At 38.6% G+C, this 19872-nt stretch overlaps 2 protein-coding genes across 6 annotated transcripts in view; one reads left to right on the top strand and one right to left on the bottom strand.

The window, feature by feature from the left end:
- The window catches only part of XRCC4 (X-ray repair cross complementing 4), a 321890-nt gene extending 321446 nt beyond the window's left edge, over positions 1-444 (bottom strand). The window contains exon 1 of one of the 2 annotated variants that reach the window (XM_049867100.1): positions 362-444. The gene's annotated coding sequence lies outside the window, so the exon portion shown is untranslated. The remainder of the gene's footprint in view (positions 1-361) is intronic. The other variant, XM_049867091.1, reaches the window with a different exon arrangement.
- A 103-nt stretch (positions 445-547) lies between these two features.
- The window catches only part of TMEM167A (transmembrane protein 167A), a 40394-nt gene continuing 21069 nt past the window's right edge, over positions 548-19872 (top strand). For 2 of the 4 annotated variants that reach the window (XR_007515050.1, XM_049867146.1), the window contains exons 1-2: positions 548-655; positions 18478-18587. Coding sequence is in view for 3 of the 4 variants with exons in the window: in XM_049867146.1 (XP_049723103.1) it covers positions 653-655; positions 18478-18587 (113 nt within the window). In the remaining variant the exon portion in view is untranslated. Of the gene's footprint in view, positions 656-722; positions 5643-12253; positions 12467-18477; positions 18588-19872 lie in introns of those variants that run through there. The other 2 variants (XM_049867165.1, XM_049867155.1) reach the window with 2 other exon arrangements.

The following is a 19872-nucleotide window of genomic DNA, read 5'->3' as shown; positions in this document are numbered from 1 at the left end:
TGTTAGGGAGCTGATCAAACAGCCTACCCAATACAGCCCCCAGATTTAAAAGGCCTCCTAGGTAACCCACAACCAATCCAAAGCATTCCAAAGGCGCTTTACAAGCCCAGGATTCTCTCAGGCGCCAACAGAAACTAAAAAGCGAGCCCAACAGGTGCATGCGTAGCGGATGAAGGCGGGAAACCCTGGCGGCCCAGCGATTCCACAAGCGGAATGCCAAGAGCTCACATACTGAAGGGGATCCGAGCCAGGTAAACTCCGTACACTGCGGAGCTCTTGAGAGAAAATAACAGGGAACTAAAACAACAACAACACAGCCGACTACTATTACTTAGAGGCAGCACCCACTTCCGCACCCTACCTCTCGGTCACTCCACTTCCTTTTCCTCCAAAACGCCCGCTCCCCCAGATAGATGTCCTGCAGCCAATGAGAGCGCCAGTGGCTTCGCAGGGCCGGTGGACGTTTTCTAAGTCCCACCTCTTCCGGAATAAAAGAGCCTATCCTGGCGCCTAAACCGCGCAGCCTGGGAGGAGGTGCCTTGTCAGGCCCAACCGGACGGCGGGAGAGAGCGAGAAGGGCAGGAGAAGCGTGCCAGCCTTTTCCGCCCTGGGCCCGGAAGGGTGATGTGGCTGGGGCTTCGCCGGCCTCATTATGGTAAGGATATGGGCTGTGGGGTCGCGGCTGAGTTTCGCGAAGGGGCTTAGGCCTAGGCTAAGGGGGGAGGGTGGGGTGGAGACCCTGGGTGCGCGGGCCATGGAGTCCTGTTTAGCTTGACCCTCCTGGGGCTCGGACGGTGCACAGGCCCCGGAGCCATGTGGTCCCTGCATGTCCATCGATAGAGTCTGAACCTGTGGTCCAAGGAGCAGCCTCGTGTTGCGGAGCCTGGCCCTTCCGCAGGGGCTACTTTCCCACCTCGGTTGAAAGGAATCCGCTGGTTTGGTTTAACCCGTCGGACCCGTAGGCTGTCTGTGGTCATTGATCCTTAGAGGCATTCGCGTTTACTCTTGTTGTTTTGTTTTGTTTTGTTTTTTGCGTCTCCTTGTCTTTCTTTCTGGGCCTGACCAGTGTTGTTTATTTGATCGTTTTTTGACTCCACCAGCTCCACACTTTCATTTTCTGCTATTGAATCAGTGGCCTTTCAGACCTCCCACTCCATTCTTAACCTTAATGATGCTACTTTACAAACTATAGCTTAATGATTGGCATTTTCAGCAGAGATGGTTTTCTCTTCTACGAGCTTAAAGTACTTGAAGTGGTTGCTCTGGCTTCGGACCCTCTTCCTCTGCAGCTCCTCCCTCCACACACTCACACACACACATTATGGGTGTATGTTACTGTTTTGTGTTATTGCAGATTTTTTTGATAGGTGAGGCGTCAGAAAAGCTTGAACTGTAAATCAATAAAAGTTCTCAAAAAATGCTTACAGGCTGAGAAAAACAGGTAAAGCCAGCTTGGCCAGAAGACAGACGTAATACCTGGGTTGTTTTTGTTGTTAGGTGCTGTCCAGTCGGTTCGGACTCAAGCGACCTCAGACACTGCCAGGTCCTGTGCCATCCTCATAACGGTTTCTGTGTTTGAGCCCATTATTTCAACCACTGTGTCGATCCATCTCATTTGAGGGTCGTCCTCTTTTCCGATGATACTCTACCAAGCATAATGTCTTTCTCCAGGGAATGGTCCTTCCTGATAACATGTCCAATGTATGGAAGAGGAGGTCTTGCCATAAAGACATATTATCTTTGTTATGGTAAATGCCAACAGCCCATCGTTTGAATTTATGACGTCCATGTGCTAAATATTGTATTTATGAACATATTTTGTGGGAGGGAAACATGCTTTTTATTATATACTCAAAAGCAGCCATGACCTCAAAAAAGCTAAGGCTCACTGTTATAGGTGAAAAGCTGCTAAGCTTGTGTTCCGAAAAGTTCCTCCAGAATCCCATACAGCGTAAAACCCTTAGACATTGAGTCAGAAGCTCACTAATTGTTGCCTGCTTTGTGCTGAGTACTTTGCTTATGGCTGGGGCATAAGTTCCAGTTTCTTCCTTAGAGAAGTTTACCACCAGGTAGAGGAAATGGTTGATTTTTGGCAGGTTATTTCTTCTCTGCCTAAGGAGATTTTTCTTCATTTCACCTTTCCCCACCTCTCATATGATGTGATTCTGTTACTTAGAAAATTTTATCTCTTTTGCGTTTAAAGAAGAAGGGAGACTTAGGCATAATCCTTGCATAACCTCCGTAGAAGCTGAAGCTGAATAATTTTACTCATAGTACAAGATAAAGATATGTTCGTCTTTTCAATATCATATTGTCATACTTGCTAGTTAAAAGCAAGACATATTCTGTGTTCAAGATCAACAGTATTTAAACTGTTTTGCCATGCTTTTCCAAAAGTGAGAATAATAACTGTTGCTGTGTGCCAGGCACGGCACCAAAAAGCAGTTTATATGCTTTGTCTTATTTCAAGCTCACAACAACTTTTGAGTAGATGTTTACAGGTGAAGGAAGTGAGGCACAGAGACTGACTTGCCTGAGGTCACACACCTAGCGGGTAGTGAAGCCAGGACCGAAACGTATTTTTAGGTCCATATGCCAGAAATCTTCATGCTGTTGTCAACAGAAACAACATAACTGAGGATGAAATATGTCTTAGTGATTTATTACTCTCAGATATGAAATATGGATGATGGAAACAACTGCCAAGTGATTAATTTTTCTTTCTTGCTCTGTTCTTGTGAACTCGGGATGTCAGTAGTTTAGAGAAAGTGCATTGTAGTTGAAAGAACTGCACAATGAGGCTTCAAAAATAATTTAGCATTTAAAAAATGAATTAGTATCTCAGTGTCTTTGAGTTTGCACCTAGACTTAGTATGTTTGAGGTACCCAAATGATGATGACTTAAAGAACTTCAGAATATGCATTCTCACCTAACTCCTGACACCCTTCAAGATTCACCTCAAGTTTCATCTCCCAAGAAGTCTTCCCTTACCCCTTCCATTTTCTTCTTTTTTGGGTCAGGGCTTCTAACCCATTCTTCTGGTTTGAGCCCCTGCTGAGAATTTGCATTTCTAACAGGGTCCCAGGAAGTTATAGATAAGAATCACCTGGGGGTCTTATTAAACTGTAGATTTTGATTCAGTGTGTCTGGGGTGGAAAGGCAAATTCTCAGCAGGGGCTCAAACTGGAACAAACCAGTTTGAAACCCTGTTTTAGGTTTTCATCTGGACATCCCTATTCCATGTGTATACTTGCAGTATCCCTCTAACTTGACACAGAAAACAGCAATGGAGTTCTTAGAGACTAGGTCTTTTACTTTCTACACCCGCAATGCAAGTTAGAGTTACCCTTTGCCATAAAGTAGATTCTGACTCATAGTGACCCTGTAGGACAGCGTAAAACTGCCCGATAGGATTTCCAAGGTTGTAAATCTCTGTGGAAGCTGACTGCCGTGGAGCTGCTGGTAGTTTTGAACCATCGACCTTTTGGTTAGCAATTGATCACTTTAACCACTGCACTGCCAGGACTCCTACTGTGCCAGCAACCTGTTGCTGTCGAGTCGATTCCACTCATAGCAACCCTATAGGGCACAGTAGAACTCCCCCATAGGGTTTCCAAGGAGCAGCTGGTGGATTTGAACCGCCGACCTCTTGGTTTACAGCCAAGCTCTTAACCATTGTGCCACCAGGGCTCCCCAATTAGAGTTGTTGTTAGGTGCTGTTGAGTCAGTTCCAACTCATAGCAACTCTATAGGACAGAGTAGAACTGCCCCAGAGAATTTCTGATGCGCAGCTGGTGGATTTGAACTGCTGACATTTTAGTTAGCAGCGGAGCTCTTAACCACTGTGCCACCAGAGCTTCATAATTAAAATTAATACTCCTTAAATGAGTGAGAGTCTGGGGATATAAAGATAATTAAAACATGCTGACTGTCTTTGCGGACTTCACAGTCCAGTGAGGGAAATTATTATTTGTTTTTATTGTAGTTTAGACAAAGGTTTACAGAGCAAACTAGTTTCTCTTTAAATAGTTAATACACAAATTGTTTTGTGACATTGGTTGCCAGCTTCATGACATGTCAGCACTCTCCCCTTGTCAACCTTGGGTTCCCCATTACCTGCTTTCCTGTCCCCTCCTGCCTTCTTGTCCCTGGCTGGTGTGCCACATTAGTCTCATTTTGTTTTATCAGCCTATCTAATCTTTGGCTGAAGGGTGAACCTCAGGAGTGACTTCATTACTGAGCTATAAGGGTATCTGGGCACCACACTCTCAGAGTTTCACCAGTCTGTCAGACCAGTAAGTCTGGTATCTTTTTGTGTTTGTGTGAGTTAGAATTACATTTGTGTAAGTTAGAATTATCTCCAGCTCTATTGGGGACCTTCTGTTGTGATCCCTGTCGGAGCAATTGGTGGTGGTAGCCATGCACTATCTAGTTGTGCTGGACTCAGTCTGGTGGAGGCTGTGGTAGTTGTGGTCCATGAGTCCTTTGGAGTAATATTTCCTTTGTGTCTCTGGTTTTCTTCATTCTCCCTTGCTCCAGATGGGGTGAGACTAGTGGAGTATTTTAGATGGCCATTAACAAGCTTTTAAGACCCCAGATGCTACTCACCAAAGTAGAATGTAGAATATTTTTTTTTATAAACTATGATATGCCAGTTGAGCTAGATTCCCCGAGACCATGGTCCCCACAGCCCTCAGCCCAGTAATTTGGTCCCTCAGGGTGTTTGACGGCGGTGGTGTGTGGAGCTTCCATGACCTTGCCTTATACAAGTGCTGGCTTCCCCAGTATTGTGTGCTGTCTTACCCTTCACCAAAGTTACTACTTACCTATTGACCTGTTGTCTAGTTAGTGTTTTTCCCTCCCCAACCCTTCCTCCCTCGTAAACATCAAAGAATGTTTCTTTTTGTATTTAAAACTTTTTGTGAGTTTTTACAGTGGTGGTCTCATACAATATTTGTCCCTTTTGTGATTGACTTATTTCACTCAGCATAATGCCCTCCAGATTCATCCATGTACTGAGATGCTTCGCAGATTTCTGATAGTCCTTTATCCTTGCATAATATTCCATTGTGTATATGTACCATAATTTGTCCATTCATTTGTTGATGGGCATCTTGGTTGTTTCCATCTTTTTGCTATTGTGAGTAATGCTGCAGTGAACATGGGTGTGCATATGCCTATTTGTATGACAGCTCTTATTTCTCTAGGATATATTCCTAGGAGTGGCAGGGAAATTTTTAAATAAGTAAATTTTATGTGTTGTCTGCTATAATGTAGAGGGAGACTATTTGTAGTAGAAAGAGCATGGACTTTAGGCTGAGCCAGACAGAGTTAGAATTAGTCCCAGTTCCCATCCTTTACTTGATTAACCTTGAGAAAGTTTATCTTTGTTTTTTCCTCTGTTGGTATGTAAGTTATATTCTCATTTAATACGCACAAACCCTGCAAATTAGGAACTCTTGCCCACATTTTAGAATTAAACCAAGAATGGGAGAAAGAATATGAAATATTTTCATTCACCTTGTAGCAGAGAGATGTAGAAAATGTGATAAAAGCACAGAGGAAGGAGTAGTTCTGGCTGGTAACTGCTGGAGAAGCAGCCCAAAGGAGGAAACAATCTGACCTAAATATAAAAGAGCAAGTAAGTATTAAGGAAGGAGTGACTGACTACAGCTGTTACAGTATTCTGTATCTAAACGTAGGAAATAGCAGTTATCGAGACAAAAAACATGAAGTTGAATAGTTGCTTGCACACTCAGCATGGCTGAAATAGAAGTTAAACAGTTCGAATGTCAGAAATAAGACTAGAAAAATCAGGGCCAGATCTTCAACAGATTGTGCCATACAAAGGACCCTATGTAAAGGTTGTTGAGCAAGAAAATGAAAGGTGTACATTTTACACTAGCTGGTAACAATATGGAGGGCATATTCAAATAGAAGATTAAAACCTGGGAGACCAGCTTGGAAACACATGCAGTAATCCAGATAGTAGATGATTAGATGCCTCAACTCAGACAGTAGTTAGGTTGTGAAAGAAGAGGGTAAGTATGAGAATCGTATTGAAGATACTCAGGTGTGATGAAGCACAACTGCAGCTTGGATTAGTGATTGGATGAGAAGGAAATACTGGTTGAGCACCTACTCTGCCAGGCACATTACAAGAATTTACAATGTTGACATGATACATGTGATGAAACAGGTTCAGAAGGGTTAAATGACTTGCCCAAGACCGCAGTGCTTATAAACAGTGAAGCTAAGATTTAAGCTTCACAACTGTGTTTGTCACCAAACCCTATTCCTTTTCTACTACATAATAACGCCTTATTTCCCAAGAGGAATAACAAGGTTTGTATGCCTTGGTTAGGGGGTAGTTAAGATGCAATTCCTTGTACCCACCATTGCCTTTACACCATCAATGCAAATGGCATCAGTTTAGAAAGGCAAATAACCCCCACCCAGTGCGGTAGAGTCGATTCCAAAATACCATCTTAGTATTATAAAAATTGTTTTAACCTCCTGAACCCCTGAAAAGTTTCCATGAACTGTACTTTGAGAACCACTGCATTAGGCTTATAAAGAATCTAGTGCTGGTGCGGAAACCCTGGTGATATAGTGGTTAAGTACCACGGCTGCTAACCAAGAGATCAGCAGTTCGCATCTACCAGGCACTCCTTGGAAACTGAATGGGGCAGTTCTACCCTGTTCTATAGGGTCGCTATGAGTCGGAATCGACTCGACAGCAGTGGGTTTGTGGGTAGTGCTGGTGCAGATCTTCTGTAGCGTAAATAGTGGTTTGTAACCCTTACAGTACAGTAAAAAAGTACCAGAGAACTTTTAGAAACTGTAGATGCCCAAACTAATAGATAACCTATTTCTAGCAATGGGGCCTAGGCATTAATCATTTTTAAAAGCTCCAAGTGATTTTAATGAGCGCCAGGCTTCATACAGTGGCTAGTCTCATAAGTTCAGAAGTTTTTCCATTTTATCAGTCTTTATCTTTTTCTGGTTGTATGGTATATTGGGTTGGATAGTATCAGAGAATAGTAACTCTACTGAAGTAAAAGCAAGAAGATTATCAAAGGTTTGAAAACAGTCTGGACAGAGGCAACGTCTGATTTCACAAAGTGAAACAAAAGCTCCTGAAAAAGGGAGGGGAAAAGGGTATGTTTATGTGGTAAAGTCAGGAACTAACAGTGCAAATTTGATTGGCAAGGTAAGGCAGTCAGAGGCAGGATCGGGAAACCAAAGGGGATTGGTTTGGAGTACATACGAGAATTATTGGGATTGGTTATACAGGATAACTGCAGAAGTAATGACTGTAGGGGTGTACAGGTGGCCACAAGCCTATTAAAAAGTATTTCTTCCCTGGGACATGTGGTTTAAAAAAAATAGAGGAATAATATATTTCTTGAGGGCAGTAGGCTCTGGTCATGTCTGATAAACTTAACGGTGTCAGGGACCCTCTCAGGAACATTCTTCCCTTATCATTGACTTAAGCACAAAGAGAAACTCTTTCCTAGTTACAAGCTGTTGAGTCTCTACGAAGGCCACTGAATGTTAGAGAAGTTAGCAAGCATTAAGATGGAGTCCGGACTCAGACCCAGACTAGCCATTTTACTAGGGTCAAGTGCCTCAGTTTTGGGGGCTCCTACACAATAGCGTTCCCTGTCCTTCCTGGGACCTCAGAATGTGGTCTTATGTGGAAATAGGGTTGTTGCAGATGTAATTAGTTAAGATGAGGTCATACTGAAGTAGGATGGGCCCTTAATCCTATATGGTATCTTTATAAGAAAAGAGACACACAGAAGACAGAGGCGGAGATTGGAGTTACACTGTCAGAAGCCAAGAAACATCTGGGGTTGCCAGAAGCCGGAAGAGGCAAGGAAGGATCCCCTAGAGGCTTTGAAGGGAGCATGGCCCTGCCAACAGCCTGATTTCAGACTTCTAGGTTCCAGATGGGGCAGTTCTACTCTGTCCTACAGGGTCTCTATGAGTCAGAATCAACTCGACGGCAGTGGGAGCCTCCAGATCATTGAAAGAATGTGTTTTTGTTTTAAGCCACCTAGTTTGTGATAATTTCTTACAGCAGCCCTAGAAAACTAATACACAGGGTCATAGTCCTTTTTTTTAATAACAGAACTTGCTTGTTCTTTGTGCTTCAAAATCTTTTTTCTTGTCAAGTCGTTTATTGGTGACACGTGAAGCATTTACTTCATCATTTTTATCTCCTGAATAGCATCACTAAGAGTTGGAATCAACTGGACAGCAACAAGCAATTGTTTATCATAGTTATGTGATGCTTTTTCTCACTGACATTTTTGGCACCCTCATTGCCTTGTACTAGATATGAGGTATCCATAATAACTCCCAAACTAAGCAGCACAAAAAATGGCAAAGCAGTTGTAGGTGCCATGTCAATGAGATGAAAATAACTACAAATGTCCACCAATATCGCCAATGGAGAGCAGAGTTGGGGAGTTTCTAATCTGGACTGTAGATGTATTCATTTATCTGAACGTTCTTAAATGGAAAGTATAAATAGAGAAGATCTAAACGTTTTGAAGACCAGTGAGATCAAATGATCATTTAATCCAGCACCCTCATTTTAAAAATGAGATTATACTGACAAGTACAGATTTATCTCAGGACAAGTTTATATGCTTGTATTATTTCACTAAATAATGCAAATTTTAATGATCATGGCGTTTGGAAGAGACATGATGTGTTTGTAGCATCTCAAACATCAGTCGCTTGGTTTCTTGCTTTCAGATTAAATGGGTGGAACTTGTCTATTTGGTACACTATCATACCAGTTTATACCAAGCCACAAAGTTTGAGCTTCTGAACAGATAAGGTTAAAAAATACATATTAGTAGTTCTGTGGGTTAATGAAATGTTTTCGATCAACTGTGGTCACATGGGCAAATAGTGTGTGTTTGTACGTATACGTATACATGTGTACATCCACTTGTAGACTTACATTTAGTCCTGTATTCCCATGTTTTCCATTTTAAGAGATAATAGTGATACATACTAATTTACAAGTAGAAACTAGGTTAAAATGCTGACCTACATTTGTAAATGAAAATTCTAACCCACTTTTCCAGTGCTATATAATTTTTATCACAATTAGGTCAGGATTATCATTTGTATATTCTCTCCTACACCCACCTCCATGGAGGAATAAACTAGTTTCATAAGTAGTTACAGTTTGTTACTATTTGGAGTTTTAAAAATTTAAGTCCTTGGTATTCATTTCAGTTAAGCTAGAGGAATTAATGTCAATGAGAATTTATTTCCCTCCTAGGGGGCAGTCAGCATTTGAAGTTCTCAGACAGTGTTATGCATGAAGAATTTCCTTCATCAACAAATGATTAAACATTTTTTTTTTTAATCCTAAAGGTAAATAAGTAAGCTGTATGGACCCAAGTGATCCAGGACTAATGAAAAGACTGTAGATTTAGTTAGTCTTTTTCTCTGAAAGTTAAATATGGTTAGTAATTATTGAGCACTAAAATTATAAAATATTTTTATTTTTTGTAGGCAGAGCACTTTTTAGCATATTAATATGTATCGTCTGCTTTTCTCCTTGTTTTTTGTCTTTGTGCCTTTATGCTGCTTGGTTCTCCCCTCCTCCCCCATCCCCCCTTTTTTTTTTCCTCTCTAATGTTTTGGGTTTTTTTGTTTTTGTTTTTTTAACTCTGTAGGTTCCTGTTTTGAAAGTTCTGTTAATGAATACTTCGAGCTGTTTGCAGTAGAAGTTTTTTTTATTATTATTTTTACATCTAGAAAAATTCCCTTTATTGAATTTTTGTCTTCATATCCAAATTTAGTGAATATAGTTTTAATATTCAGGAGTAAATCTGAAATAAATTATATCTTAATAGTTAACGTATGATAAAAATTGAATCTGAATAAAATATTTCTAACTTTTAAAATTGACTTGAGGGTGGAGAATTTTATAAAGTTGTCTCAACATTGTGAGTAGCTTAGTGTTTGAAACAGTAAGCTATGCATTGACCAACCTCCCACTATTCTTTAATCAGTTTATCGAGTCTGCTGTAACCCAATCCATTGCCGTTGAGTCAATTCTGACTCATAGTGACACTCTAAAAACCAGGACATAGTAAAGCTGCCCAAGGGTTGAGTCTACTCAAATGGTGGTCAAATGAAAGCCTGTGAATTATTTTTATTACTTCAAAAGGCCTAAAAATTGTAAGATAAAAAGATAACTGACTCACCAATTTTATTTACTTTCGGTTCGTGCAGTATCATTAGTATGTCAAGCTTATCAGAAGCTCTAATTAGCTATAAGTAAGTAGTCTGATAGGTCTGGAGTGTGGGGGGATAGTAAAAATGACCCTTGGAAGAAAATAGTTTTGAGGCCTCCGTTACCATTTTGTTTTTAGAAGCACGAGAAAATTTTTGAGAGTACTATAATGGGCAAAGATCGTGGCAGGGCTGCCACATTCCACAACCCCAAGGACCACCAGTCTGGTTTTATTTGGTGGTGTGCTCCAGAGGGTGCCACAGGCAGCCCTGAGACTAGGGAATGCTGTCGGATGTCACTTCATAAAAAGGAAGTGTTTGTAGGTGTGAAAGGTAGAATGACCCCCTCCGCCCCACCCCCAAAAAAGTCCTATTTCCTAAAACCTTTGAATATGTTTAGCTTACATGACAAAAGGGACTTTGCATGTATGTTTAAAGATGTTGAGATGGGACCATTAGCCTGGATTAAGGAAGGCAGGAGAATCAGAGTCAGAAGTTGTAACTACCGAAGCAAAGATCGGAGTGATGTAGTGTCACAAGGCAGCCTCTAGAAAGCTGGTAAAGGCAAGAAAATGCCCCCCACCACCACCACCACGCACAGCCTCCAAAAGGAATACAGCCCTGCTGATACGGTTTAGACTTTTGACATCCAAAACTAAGATAATAAATTTGTGTTGTTTTGAGCCACTAAATTTGTGTTAGTTTGTTATAGCAGCAACAGGAAACTCATACAGTAGGGAAAGAGTCACGTCCAGCGTCTTTCACAGCTCTTTTAAGACACATCTGTATTCTGTCACAAAAGCTCTCTTAGAGTCAATGAAAACACTGTGCGTGAAAATACAAATTGGGACAGCTTTTATAGAACGGAAACTAGTGGTCAGAGTTCAAAATGTGACTTCCGTTTGATCTAGCAATACCATTTCTAGGACCCGCCCCCCCAAAAGAAAAAATGATAATAATCCTGCATAGGTGATAGAACAGATTAATTTGACTGTCGCGGATTGCTTATAATACTGGAAATTTAAAGAAAAACAGAGTGTCTCTCAATGGAGATTAAATATCTTTTAAAAAAAAAAAAGGAAACTACGGAGTAGGCAAAGTAATTATGACTAAGGTCACATAGCTAGAAAGGGGTAAACCCAGAATTCAAACACAGTCTCACTCTAGAGACCATTGCTCTTAGCTGTCACACTGCCCTAGACTGTTAAAAACAGTGAAGTAGATCTCTGTGTACTGATGTGGAAAGTTATTTATTCTAAGTTGAGCTTTTTTTAAAAAAAAAAAAAATGTAGAAGAATATGTACAGAATGATATCACTTTAAAAAGATCTGTGTGTGTGTGTGTATGAATGCATGTTTATGTACAGAAAAAGTGCCAGTATCTTATTGTATATTAGGTTATCAGTGGTCATCCTCTGGTTACTCTGGGGAATAGAAGGAGAGCAGAGTGAGAGAATTTTACATTTTACTTTAAATATTTCTTTATTATCCAAATGATTTATTGGCTATGTATTTAAAATGAAATGAAAACAAGAAAAAATATTAATTAGCAAATCAGTTTTAAAACATGCATATGTATCATAGACAGACTTTGGTATGTTACTTTTACTATTTTAAATGATTATAGAAATGACTCCAAAGCTTTGGCTTTGCTCTTGTGACATTGTCATTCACCCCTTTGATTTTTGGTGCTCAGGCTTAGTAAGGGATAAAGTCTTTGTTTTAAAAGTATGGCTCCTATGAGAAAAATGTGATATAATTTTCTCAAAGGCATTGAAAAGCATGAGGTGTACTTTTGATTTCAAGACATATTTAAATAGTTTATTGTTACACAGTTTTTTCAGTCATGATAAAATATCAACTTATTGGTGCAATATCTTTAGGCAAGCATGGGTGCCTGTGTGTGGGTGTGTCTGTTTAGATGGATCTGTGAAGCTTTAACTAATATCTTTGGTTGTAAAATTCTGTTCCTTGTTTATTTTAGGACATTTGGCAAAAAAAAATAGAAAAAGATCTGCTTGCCCTGGAGAACTCCTTTTTCCTTTTAAAAGTCAGCTTATTTTGCTTCCATGCCAGAAAAATAAGCAGCTATTTCTTTACGGAGACCAAGCCAAGATTAATGTGAATTTGCAGAGAGGAATGAAGAAAGCCATATAACACCTGCCTTCATTAGTTAGAGCTCCAAGAACTAGCTATGGTAATATTATAAATTTGACATCATCCATATTTCTATTCATTTATTAAATAAGGAATCCTAAAATAGGGTGCCAGTGTGAGAGACAAATCAACGTAAAAAATGTGTAAAATCAAGTGCTGCCTGAAAATATGACAGATGATGTGACCAGAGTCTGCCTGAGTTTGTTTTGCTTTGTTCACACTAGTACTTTCCTTAATTGATGGGGAGCTTCAGACAGTCACCACACCCTGTGACAATGCCAGCGGGTTATAAAAATAGCATGCTTTTGGGTTTAATAAACTTAACTATTAAACATGAATGCGCATTGTAACTAAGGAGTTACAAGATACAAGACAACTCTTATAGATTTAATTGCATTCTCCTACTACTGTTCACATATGTGAATATCTCAGTGATCTTAAGTCATTTATGGCAAGACAGACTGCTCACTAAGTGTGCATAATAAAAGAAAATGTATTGTTGATCATTGTTAATGATAAAAACCTGAGAACTTTAAAATGAAGCATTGGTTTTATCATGTAAGTACCTTATTTGTATCCTTTTTTTTTATGTAGCTTTTAATTTTGTATAGTCTTAATAATATTACTGGCCTGACCTAGAGCAGAAAAATGAAATCTGTTACCTATTAGGGTATCACTGAAAATTAGATAAACCTTAACATTTGACAATTGAGGTTTTAGAATTTTCTGTCAGCTACCTTGCCTAATCAGTCATCCAGATATCTCAAAAGTGTATATCTCTTATTAGAATAAGAAGCATACACACTGTCCAATGGGCAAACAACTTCAAGGCTACCTTCTCAATAGAAAAGAATTTTGTCTAAATTCCAGGTGGTGACATAAGAAGATGTGGATGCTGAATGGAAATTACCTCAGGCCTTTATTTTACCCTACAGAGTCTGGGCCCTAAAAATTAGGATATTTGCTTCTCCCTGCCAGATTTTCCAAAATATTATTGACCAAGTCAATAGAAATGCAAAGTAGTGTGTGGAGGTTTTTCTTGAATAATTAACAAAATATTGTATTCAGCAGTCTGATCTGTATTGTTGTTTTTTCTCCTATAACATGCATTGTTAATTTCTAATCTAAGTATGTTATTTCATTTCTTAAAACGTTAATTATTACCAGTTGTATTCAAGTTTCTGTTCAGTAGCATTTTCAGTGATTATTCTGTACTGTTTAGTCTGATGGGCATCAAAGACCAAAACCAGTTGTGTCGAGTTGACCCCAAGTCGTGGTGACCCCTTGTGTTTCAGAGTGTGGAACTGTGCTCCGTAGGGTTTTCAGTGGTTTATTTTTTGGAAGTAGATCACCAGGGCTTTCTTCTGCTGACGTACCTCTGGGTAGACCCAAAACTCCAACCTTTCAATTAGCAGCTGAGTGCCTTAACCAGTTGCACCACTAAACCAAAAACAAAACCAAACCCATTTGCACCACTAAGGACTCCTTAGTAGGCACAGAGAACGAGTAAGAAGCTCAATAAACTGTTGTCGTTGTTAGGTGCCGTAGAGTCAGTTCGGACTCATAGCAACCCTGAAGGACAGAGTAGAACTGCCCTATAGGGTTTCCAAGGAGCACCTGGCGAATTCAAACTGCCGACCTTTTGGTTCGCAATGGTGGCCCTTAACCACTACGCCGCTAGGGCTTCCCTCATAGAGTAGACAATTATGTACAGTTTGGGTGCTGTCACAGGAAAGTATGTATATAACGCATATAAATACGAAGATCCTAACTCTGCTTGGGGACTGGGAACAGGGAAGACTCCACAGGAGGTGACTCTTGAATCGGGACCGGAAGGATGAGTCAGTTCACCAGACAGGCAAAAATAGATGGCATGTACAAAAGCACAGAGGAGAATCGTTCCAAAAAATATAAGTTGTTAAATATAGTGGTATTGGCCAACTCGGGCAGTCAAAAACAGTGCAACTTAACATTCCTGATACAAAGACGTTACCAATCTGACTTGGTGTCCAGTACGTGAGCAGAATGTAAATGACTCCAGTTTGAGTTGCTGTAATAAATATAAGCATGATACGACTTTCTTCTTCAAGCCTGGCAATAGGCTTCTGTTAAGATTACAAGCTGCTGGGTGCGTTCAAACTTCCAACGTTTGTGCTACCCATAGTCCTTCTCTTAATAAAAAAGAAAAAAAAAAACCGGGTCAAGTTGATTCCAACTCAGAGTGACCCTGTATGACAGAGGAGAACTGCCCATTGGGTTTCCAAGGAGCAGCTGGTGGATTCTAACTGCTGACCTTTTGATTGGCAGCTGAACTCAACCACCGTACCACCAGGGCTCCTTCCCTTCATATAGTGCGTTAAAAAAAAAAATCCTATTTTTTAATATAATTAATTTCTGTAAGCACAGCAAATTACTACTTGCCCAAGACAAACCTCACAGTTTTCTTTGCTACAGTTAGATACATAAGTACAGGGTGGTGTTTCATTTTTTTCCTCTCATTAATCACATGAGTTATCTACTATGACAGTATTGAAGGAAAGTGAACTACAGCATTTTCTAGTGTCCCATTATTTAAAACTTAAAAAATGGAAGATAAACGTTGATCAGATTATAAATTAAGAGCTAAAAGTCTGTGTTTTTTTCTCTTGTATCTGTTTGCACGAAAGGGTGTAAATTTCTTAGGCATTTAACGGCACATGTAAAGTTTTCTTTCTTGTGGTAGTGATATGACTGTGTCAAAAAATAAGCCAATATCTCAGATTTACTGAATGCAAAATTCTGTCTTTGCCAGATTTTATAGTTGTCTCTGACTGCTTTCTGTGTGCCTGTGTTTTCTGCAGACTGGTAGTAGTACAGTTTTTGGTTTTGATTTTCTACGTTCCCATCTCTAATATGGGTTTCCTAAATGTGTCACTTTCTTTTAAATGTGAATTTAACAGTATCTTAAAGTATATAATTTATAACCAGGAAACCTTGAAAAAGATTTTGTAATTTGAAGGATCTGAAAAAAAATGAAGCACAATAGATTTTACTTCCCTTACCACCTTTTTTTGTGATCAGGTATTCTTAGTTTTTCCTTACCTTCTTCTCTTCTCTTTCATAACATTTTCCAGTTGAAAATTCTAATTATTTTTTCTGCTGAACAGGAGACATCTGTTTTCTTTAACCCTGAGACTAAAATTTTACATCAGTGAATAGCAGATGCTAAGCTTTAGGAGGAATGCTGTAGGTGATAGGCTAAGACCCAGAGGTTTAAAACATTCTTTTGACCAGAGTCTGTCTAAAAGACTAGCATCTAAGCTTATTTTCTTAAACTTTAAAGTCTATAAACCCAGGAACAAACAGGTGTATATCATATATATCATACTTGTAAATGGCTTTTATTTTATTTCTCATGCACTCCACCTCTTTAATAACAGACGTGTTTTCAAGTGTCTTTTTGAATCTTTTCTGTTATGAAAAAAATACCCAGCATTTCGTTATCCCCAACACACACATTCCTTCTCCCTCACCACTAGATTATTTGGAAACCAAACACAGATATTTAGGCATGTTTCTTTAAAAAGACATTTGGGGAAAGAAAGAGAATGTATTGCCAAATCATGAATTTAAATAATGCATTGAGAAGCTGATAAACCTACTTTGCAAATCTGTTTTCCAGCCACATTGCTGCATGAATCCTCTGCTTAATACGATAGGCCTGCCCCTTATTCCCTGGACATATAAATTCCTGATTCTGTGTTTTGTTTTGTTTTTTTCTGTCTCCTGCTTTTGTGTCTTCTGGAGCCTGTGCTTTATTCTGGGCCCATCTAAATTGTGCCTTTCCAGGCTTGACTCATTCCTGCTTTCTCCTTGAAGTCTTTCCTGAAGCAATTTTTTGTCTCCTTGGCTCAGGTGTCACTTGCATATGCTACAATGAGTTGCTGTTCAGTTTTTTAAATACGTGACCTATTCTAACTCAGTGACACCTGCTGTGTGCCTCTTGTCTCATCTATGAGGGTAATAATAACCTCTCCCTCAGATGTGTGAGGATGAAAAAGATAATACAGAACAAATGCTCTGTGCCTATGAATTGTTATTGTTAGCTGTAAACTCCTGGAGGGAAAGAATCATGTTATATGCCTTTGGCTGGGAGGAAATCAGTGCTTTGTATTTCATGAGATTATTATCAAATACTAGTTATTAACATGCTTTTGTATTTGTTCAAAACATAATGGCATTTGAAAGGTAAGCAATAGAAGATACTTTGTTTTCTGTGAAGAATTGATCATTAGAGTTAATTTATAAATTTATTCCAGGGTATAAAATGTATATCACTTGTATTCAGATGCAAAATGAAAATCCAATTTAATTCAAGGCCAAGACCTATTAAACTTTACCCTTGCTGTATCTGTGAAGAAAGGATTTGCATAGAAAAACAAGTGTTAAAGTTGTAATTAGAATCATTTTTGTTTGTTAAATTTTTCAAACCATGAAAGGAACACTTCCAAAACTTGAGAAACCCAGAAAAGTTGAGAATTAGGTAAAAAGCCATACAGAGGTAATCACTGCATTCTCCAACTTTCTTTGCATGTAGATAGATTTACACAGCTAAAGATATGCTGGCTGTGAAATCTTGCATCTTGTTTTTCTTACCACTTAGCATTGTACATAAACATTTTTTTTTGTCATTAAGAACATGGGTAAATACCATGTATAATTTTTTGCATTTATACATATTCATTATAAAAAATGTAAAAGGTTAAAATGGATATTATGATTTGATTTCTGACAGGGCTAGTACTTTTTCTTTTTAGGGTTCTGGCTATTTTCGCTTATTTATTTTTCCGTATGAGCTTGAGAATTGGTTGTCTGTATGTAACACGTATTCTTTGTCTTATTCCTGCCTTTACAGGGAGTGCTTTCAAGTTTACTAAATAAGCATATTGCTGGATGCTGTGTGAGATTGATGTATTTTATCTGCCTATATATAGTGGAAGCGTTGTTCTTTAATATGTATGTAGTGATATTCCTGCACTTTAAAAAATTATTATTGAATTCTCCCTTTTTGGGCTCCTACTCTATGGGGCAGTTCTACTCTGTCACATAGGGTCTCCATGAGTCAGAATCGACTTGAGGGCAGTGGGTTTGGTTTTTTTACTGTGTGACAGGCACATAGTCAAGTGCTGGAAATTCGAGTCTGATAAAACAATGTCCATCGTCCGGAGATGAATCTTATAACAAAGGTATAATAGTTTGCTGTGGGAACGAAAGGAGAGAGTTCTACATGAAATAGGAGAGGAGAGGCAGGTGAGTTCAAGGAAAAGGTGACACTTGAGCTGAATGTTGAATAGAGCATGTCCACCTCCATTTTACTTTGACTGGAAACCTGCGATTTCCTGTATTTGACCATATTTCCTATATGGAAACATGGCTTCCTATGATTTCTGTATTAAATTTTAACTTTTGGAATAAGGATTGAACTATTAAAGAATGAATAACATTTAAAGAATCATCAGTGAATGAGCAGTTGCTTTTCAAAACCTAATAGCCTAAGTGTTTGTCAACACCTGGAACAAGATCTCTTAACATTTAAAGCATTTGAATCCCAGGAGAATTTCAGAGTTGAAAGACACCCTAGTCGACATTTAAGTCCATCTCCCACACTCTTCACCAAGCTTGGCAGAGAGGAAAGAGAGACTGATTACACCAGCTACCAGCAGAGCTTGGAGACCTCGGCATCCTACCTCGTAGTCTAGGACCCTAGAACTTCTGTAATAATTACCTGCCGATTTAGCTTTGCTCAGCTATTTTAGATTCATGACATTTTTTTACAGTATTTTTAATTTTTTTAATTTAGACTTTTGTTCCATCTCCTGCATTCCTTAGCCCAGAGAATGGAGAGGAAAGTATACTGCCCTGAACATGTCATGATTCTGGTTTTAAGAGTTGTCAGATACGTCATTCTGATTGCTTTGGGGAAGAAATAAAAACATGATAAGATGAAATTGTCTGGCATTTTTTACCTATGCAGTTTTTCTGGTGTTATTAATTTTTATTTTTCTTTTTTAGTCTGCCATTTTCAATTTTCAGAGTCTGTTGACTGTAATCTTGCTGCTTATATGTACCTGTGCTTATATCCGGTCCTTGACACCCAGCGTCCTGGACAGAAATAAAACTGGGTATGTTACTAAATTCAAATTAGTTCTTGTACACGTTGAATGTAAATTAGCATAACATTCATTAGATAATTTTATGCCTATGTGTAACTTAGTTTTACGATAACTTTTTACATTATTGCTCTGTTTTTAAAAATCCAATAACTTTGTATTCAGGGTATCTTACTAAATTAAAAGATAAATTCCAAAAGTGGCCAGAAATGTGTTAAAAAAAAAAAAAAAAAACTGAATAAAAAGGTGTATTAAAAAAGACTTGATGGTTTTTACTCTGGGCCTAGCCGTATAATTTAATACTAAAAGTGCTTTTAGAAAGGCAGTGTTTAGCCTTAGTTTTTATATAATCGTGAGTAAACTTGATCATCAAATTTTGAAAGCATCAAACCATTGCAAGCACTGTGTCTGTTTATAACATCCATAAATAAAATTAATAATATAGCTTTCCCTCCCCAGTACAAGACTGCTCTAAATCATGTAGACTTCCTAAGCCTGTATCTTAAAGCAAACATCCTTGGAGAAATACATTTATTTTACTTGAAACAATAATAAAAGTTAAGCCTTGGACATGCCACATAAGTTTCAATTATACTCTCTCGCCTTGAAAAATTTTGAATTTAGCATGGCACTTAGAACAAAGAATTAATATTGGTCAGACATGTTTTTTAAAGTGCCTCGTTCACAGTGTGGAAGACATGTTGAATTCAACCAAAAAGAAGCGCATACTAAAAGATACCATGTGATAAAAACCTTGTAAACTTTCCTTGCCTTACATATTTATAAATTTCTGTGGATAAATCTCTTAATCTTTTCTTGATATGAGCCAATACCTCAGTCATTTTAGGAAATAAAAAGATGAAATAATAAAACATTTGGCATAGGAATAATTATCTCCAACACCTTTCTTTGTTTTCACTGGAAAATAAAAGGCAGAGTTAGGGTCCTTCAAGGTCAAGCCCTACTTTTCCACTAATATAAAACTCCTAGAGGCGGTCAGGGAATAAATACACAACCATGTGAGTAATTTGTGCTTCCACTCTCTTTTAGAGACCATAATTCACATTTTTTTCAAGCATCCCACCCTTAATCTAAATCATTTGGCCCTCATTACCATCCCCCATTTCCTAGGGTTGTTTGAACATGTGTAAATGAATAAGTAGAACCTCTAAACAATTTTGAATATTGAATCAATTTAATTCTATTCCAACTAAACTGATAACCCTTGGCCAGAGGGGTTTTATTTAACCTAATGTTAGAATTCATTAAAGGTAAAATCAGATGTTAGTTATCGATG

This window comes from Elephas maximus, chromosome 2 (genome assembly GCF_024166365.1).
Source record: "Elephas maximus indicus isolate mEleMax1 chromosome 2, mEleMax1 primary haplotype, whole genome shotgun sequence".
Taxonomy (NCBI): domain Eukaryota; kingdom Metazoa; phylum Chordata; class Mammalia; order Proboscidea; family Elephantidae; genus Elephas; species Elephas maximus.
Note: the sequence above shows the minus strand (reverse complement) of the source record. Positions and strands in the feature narration are given on the sequence as shown.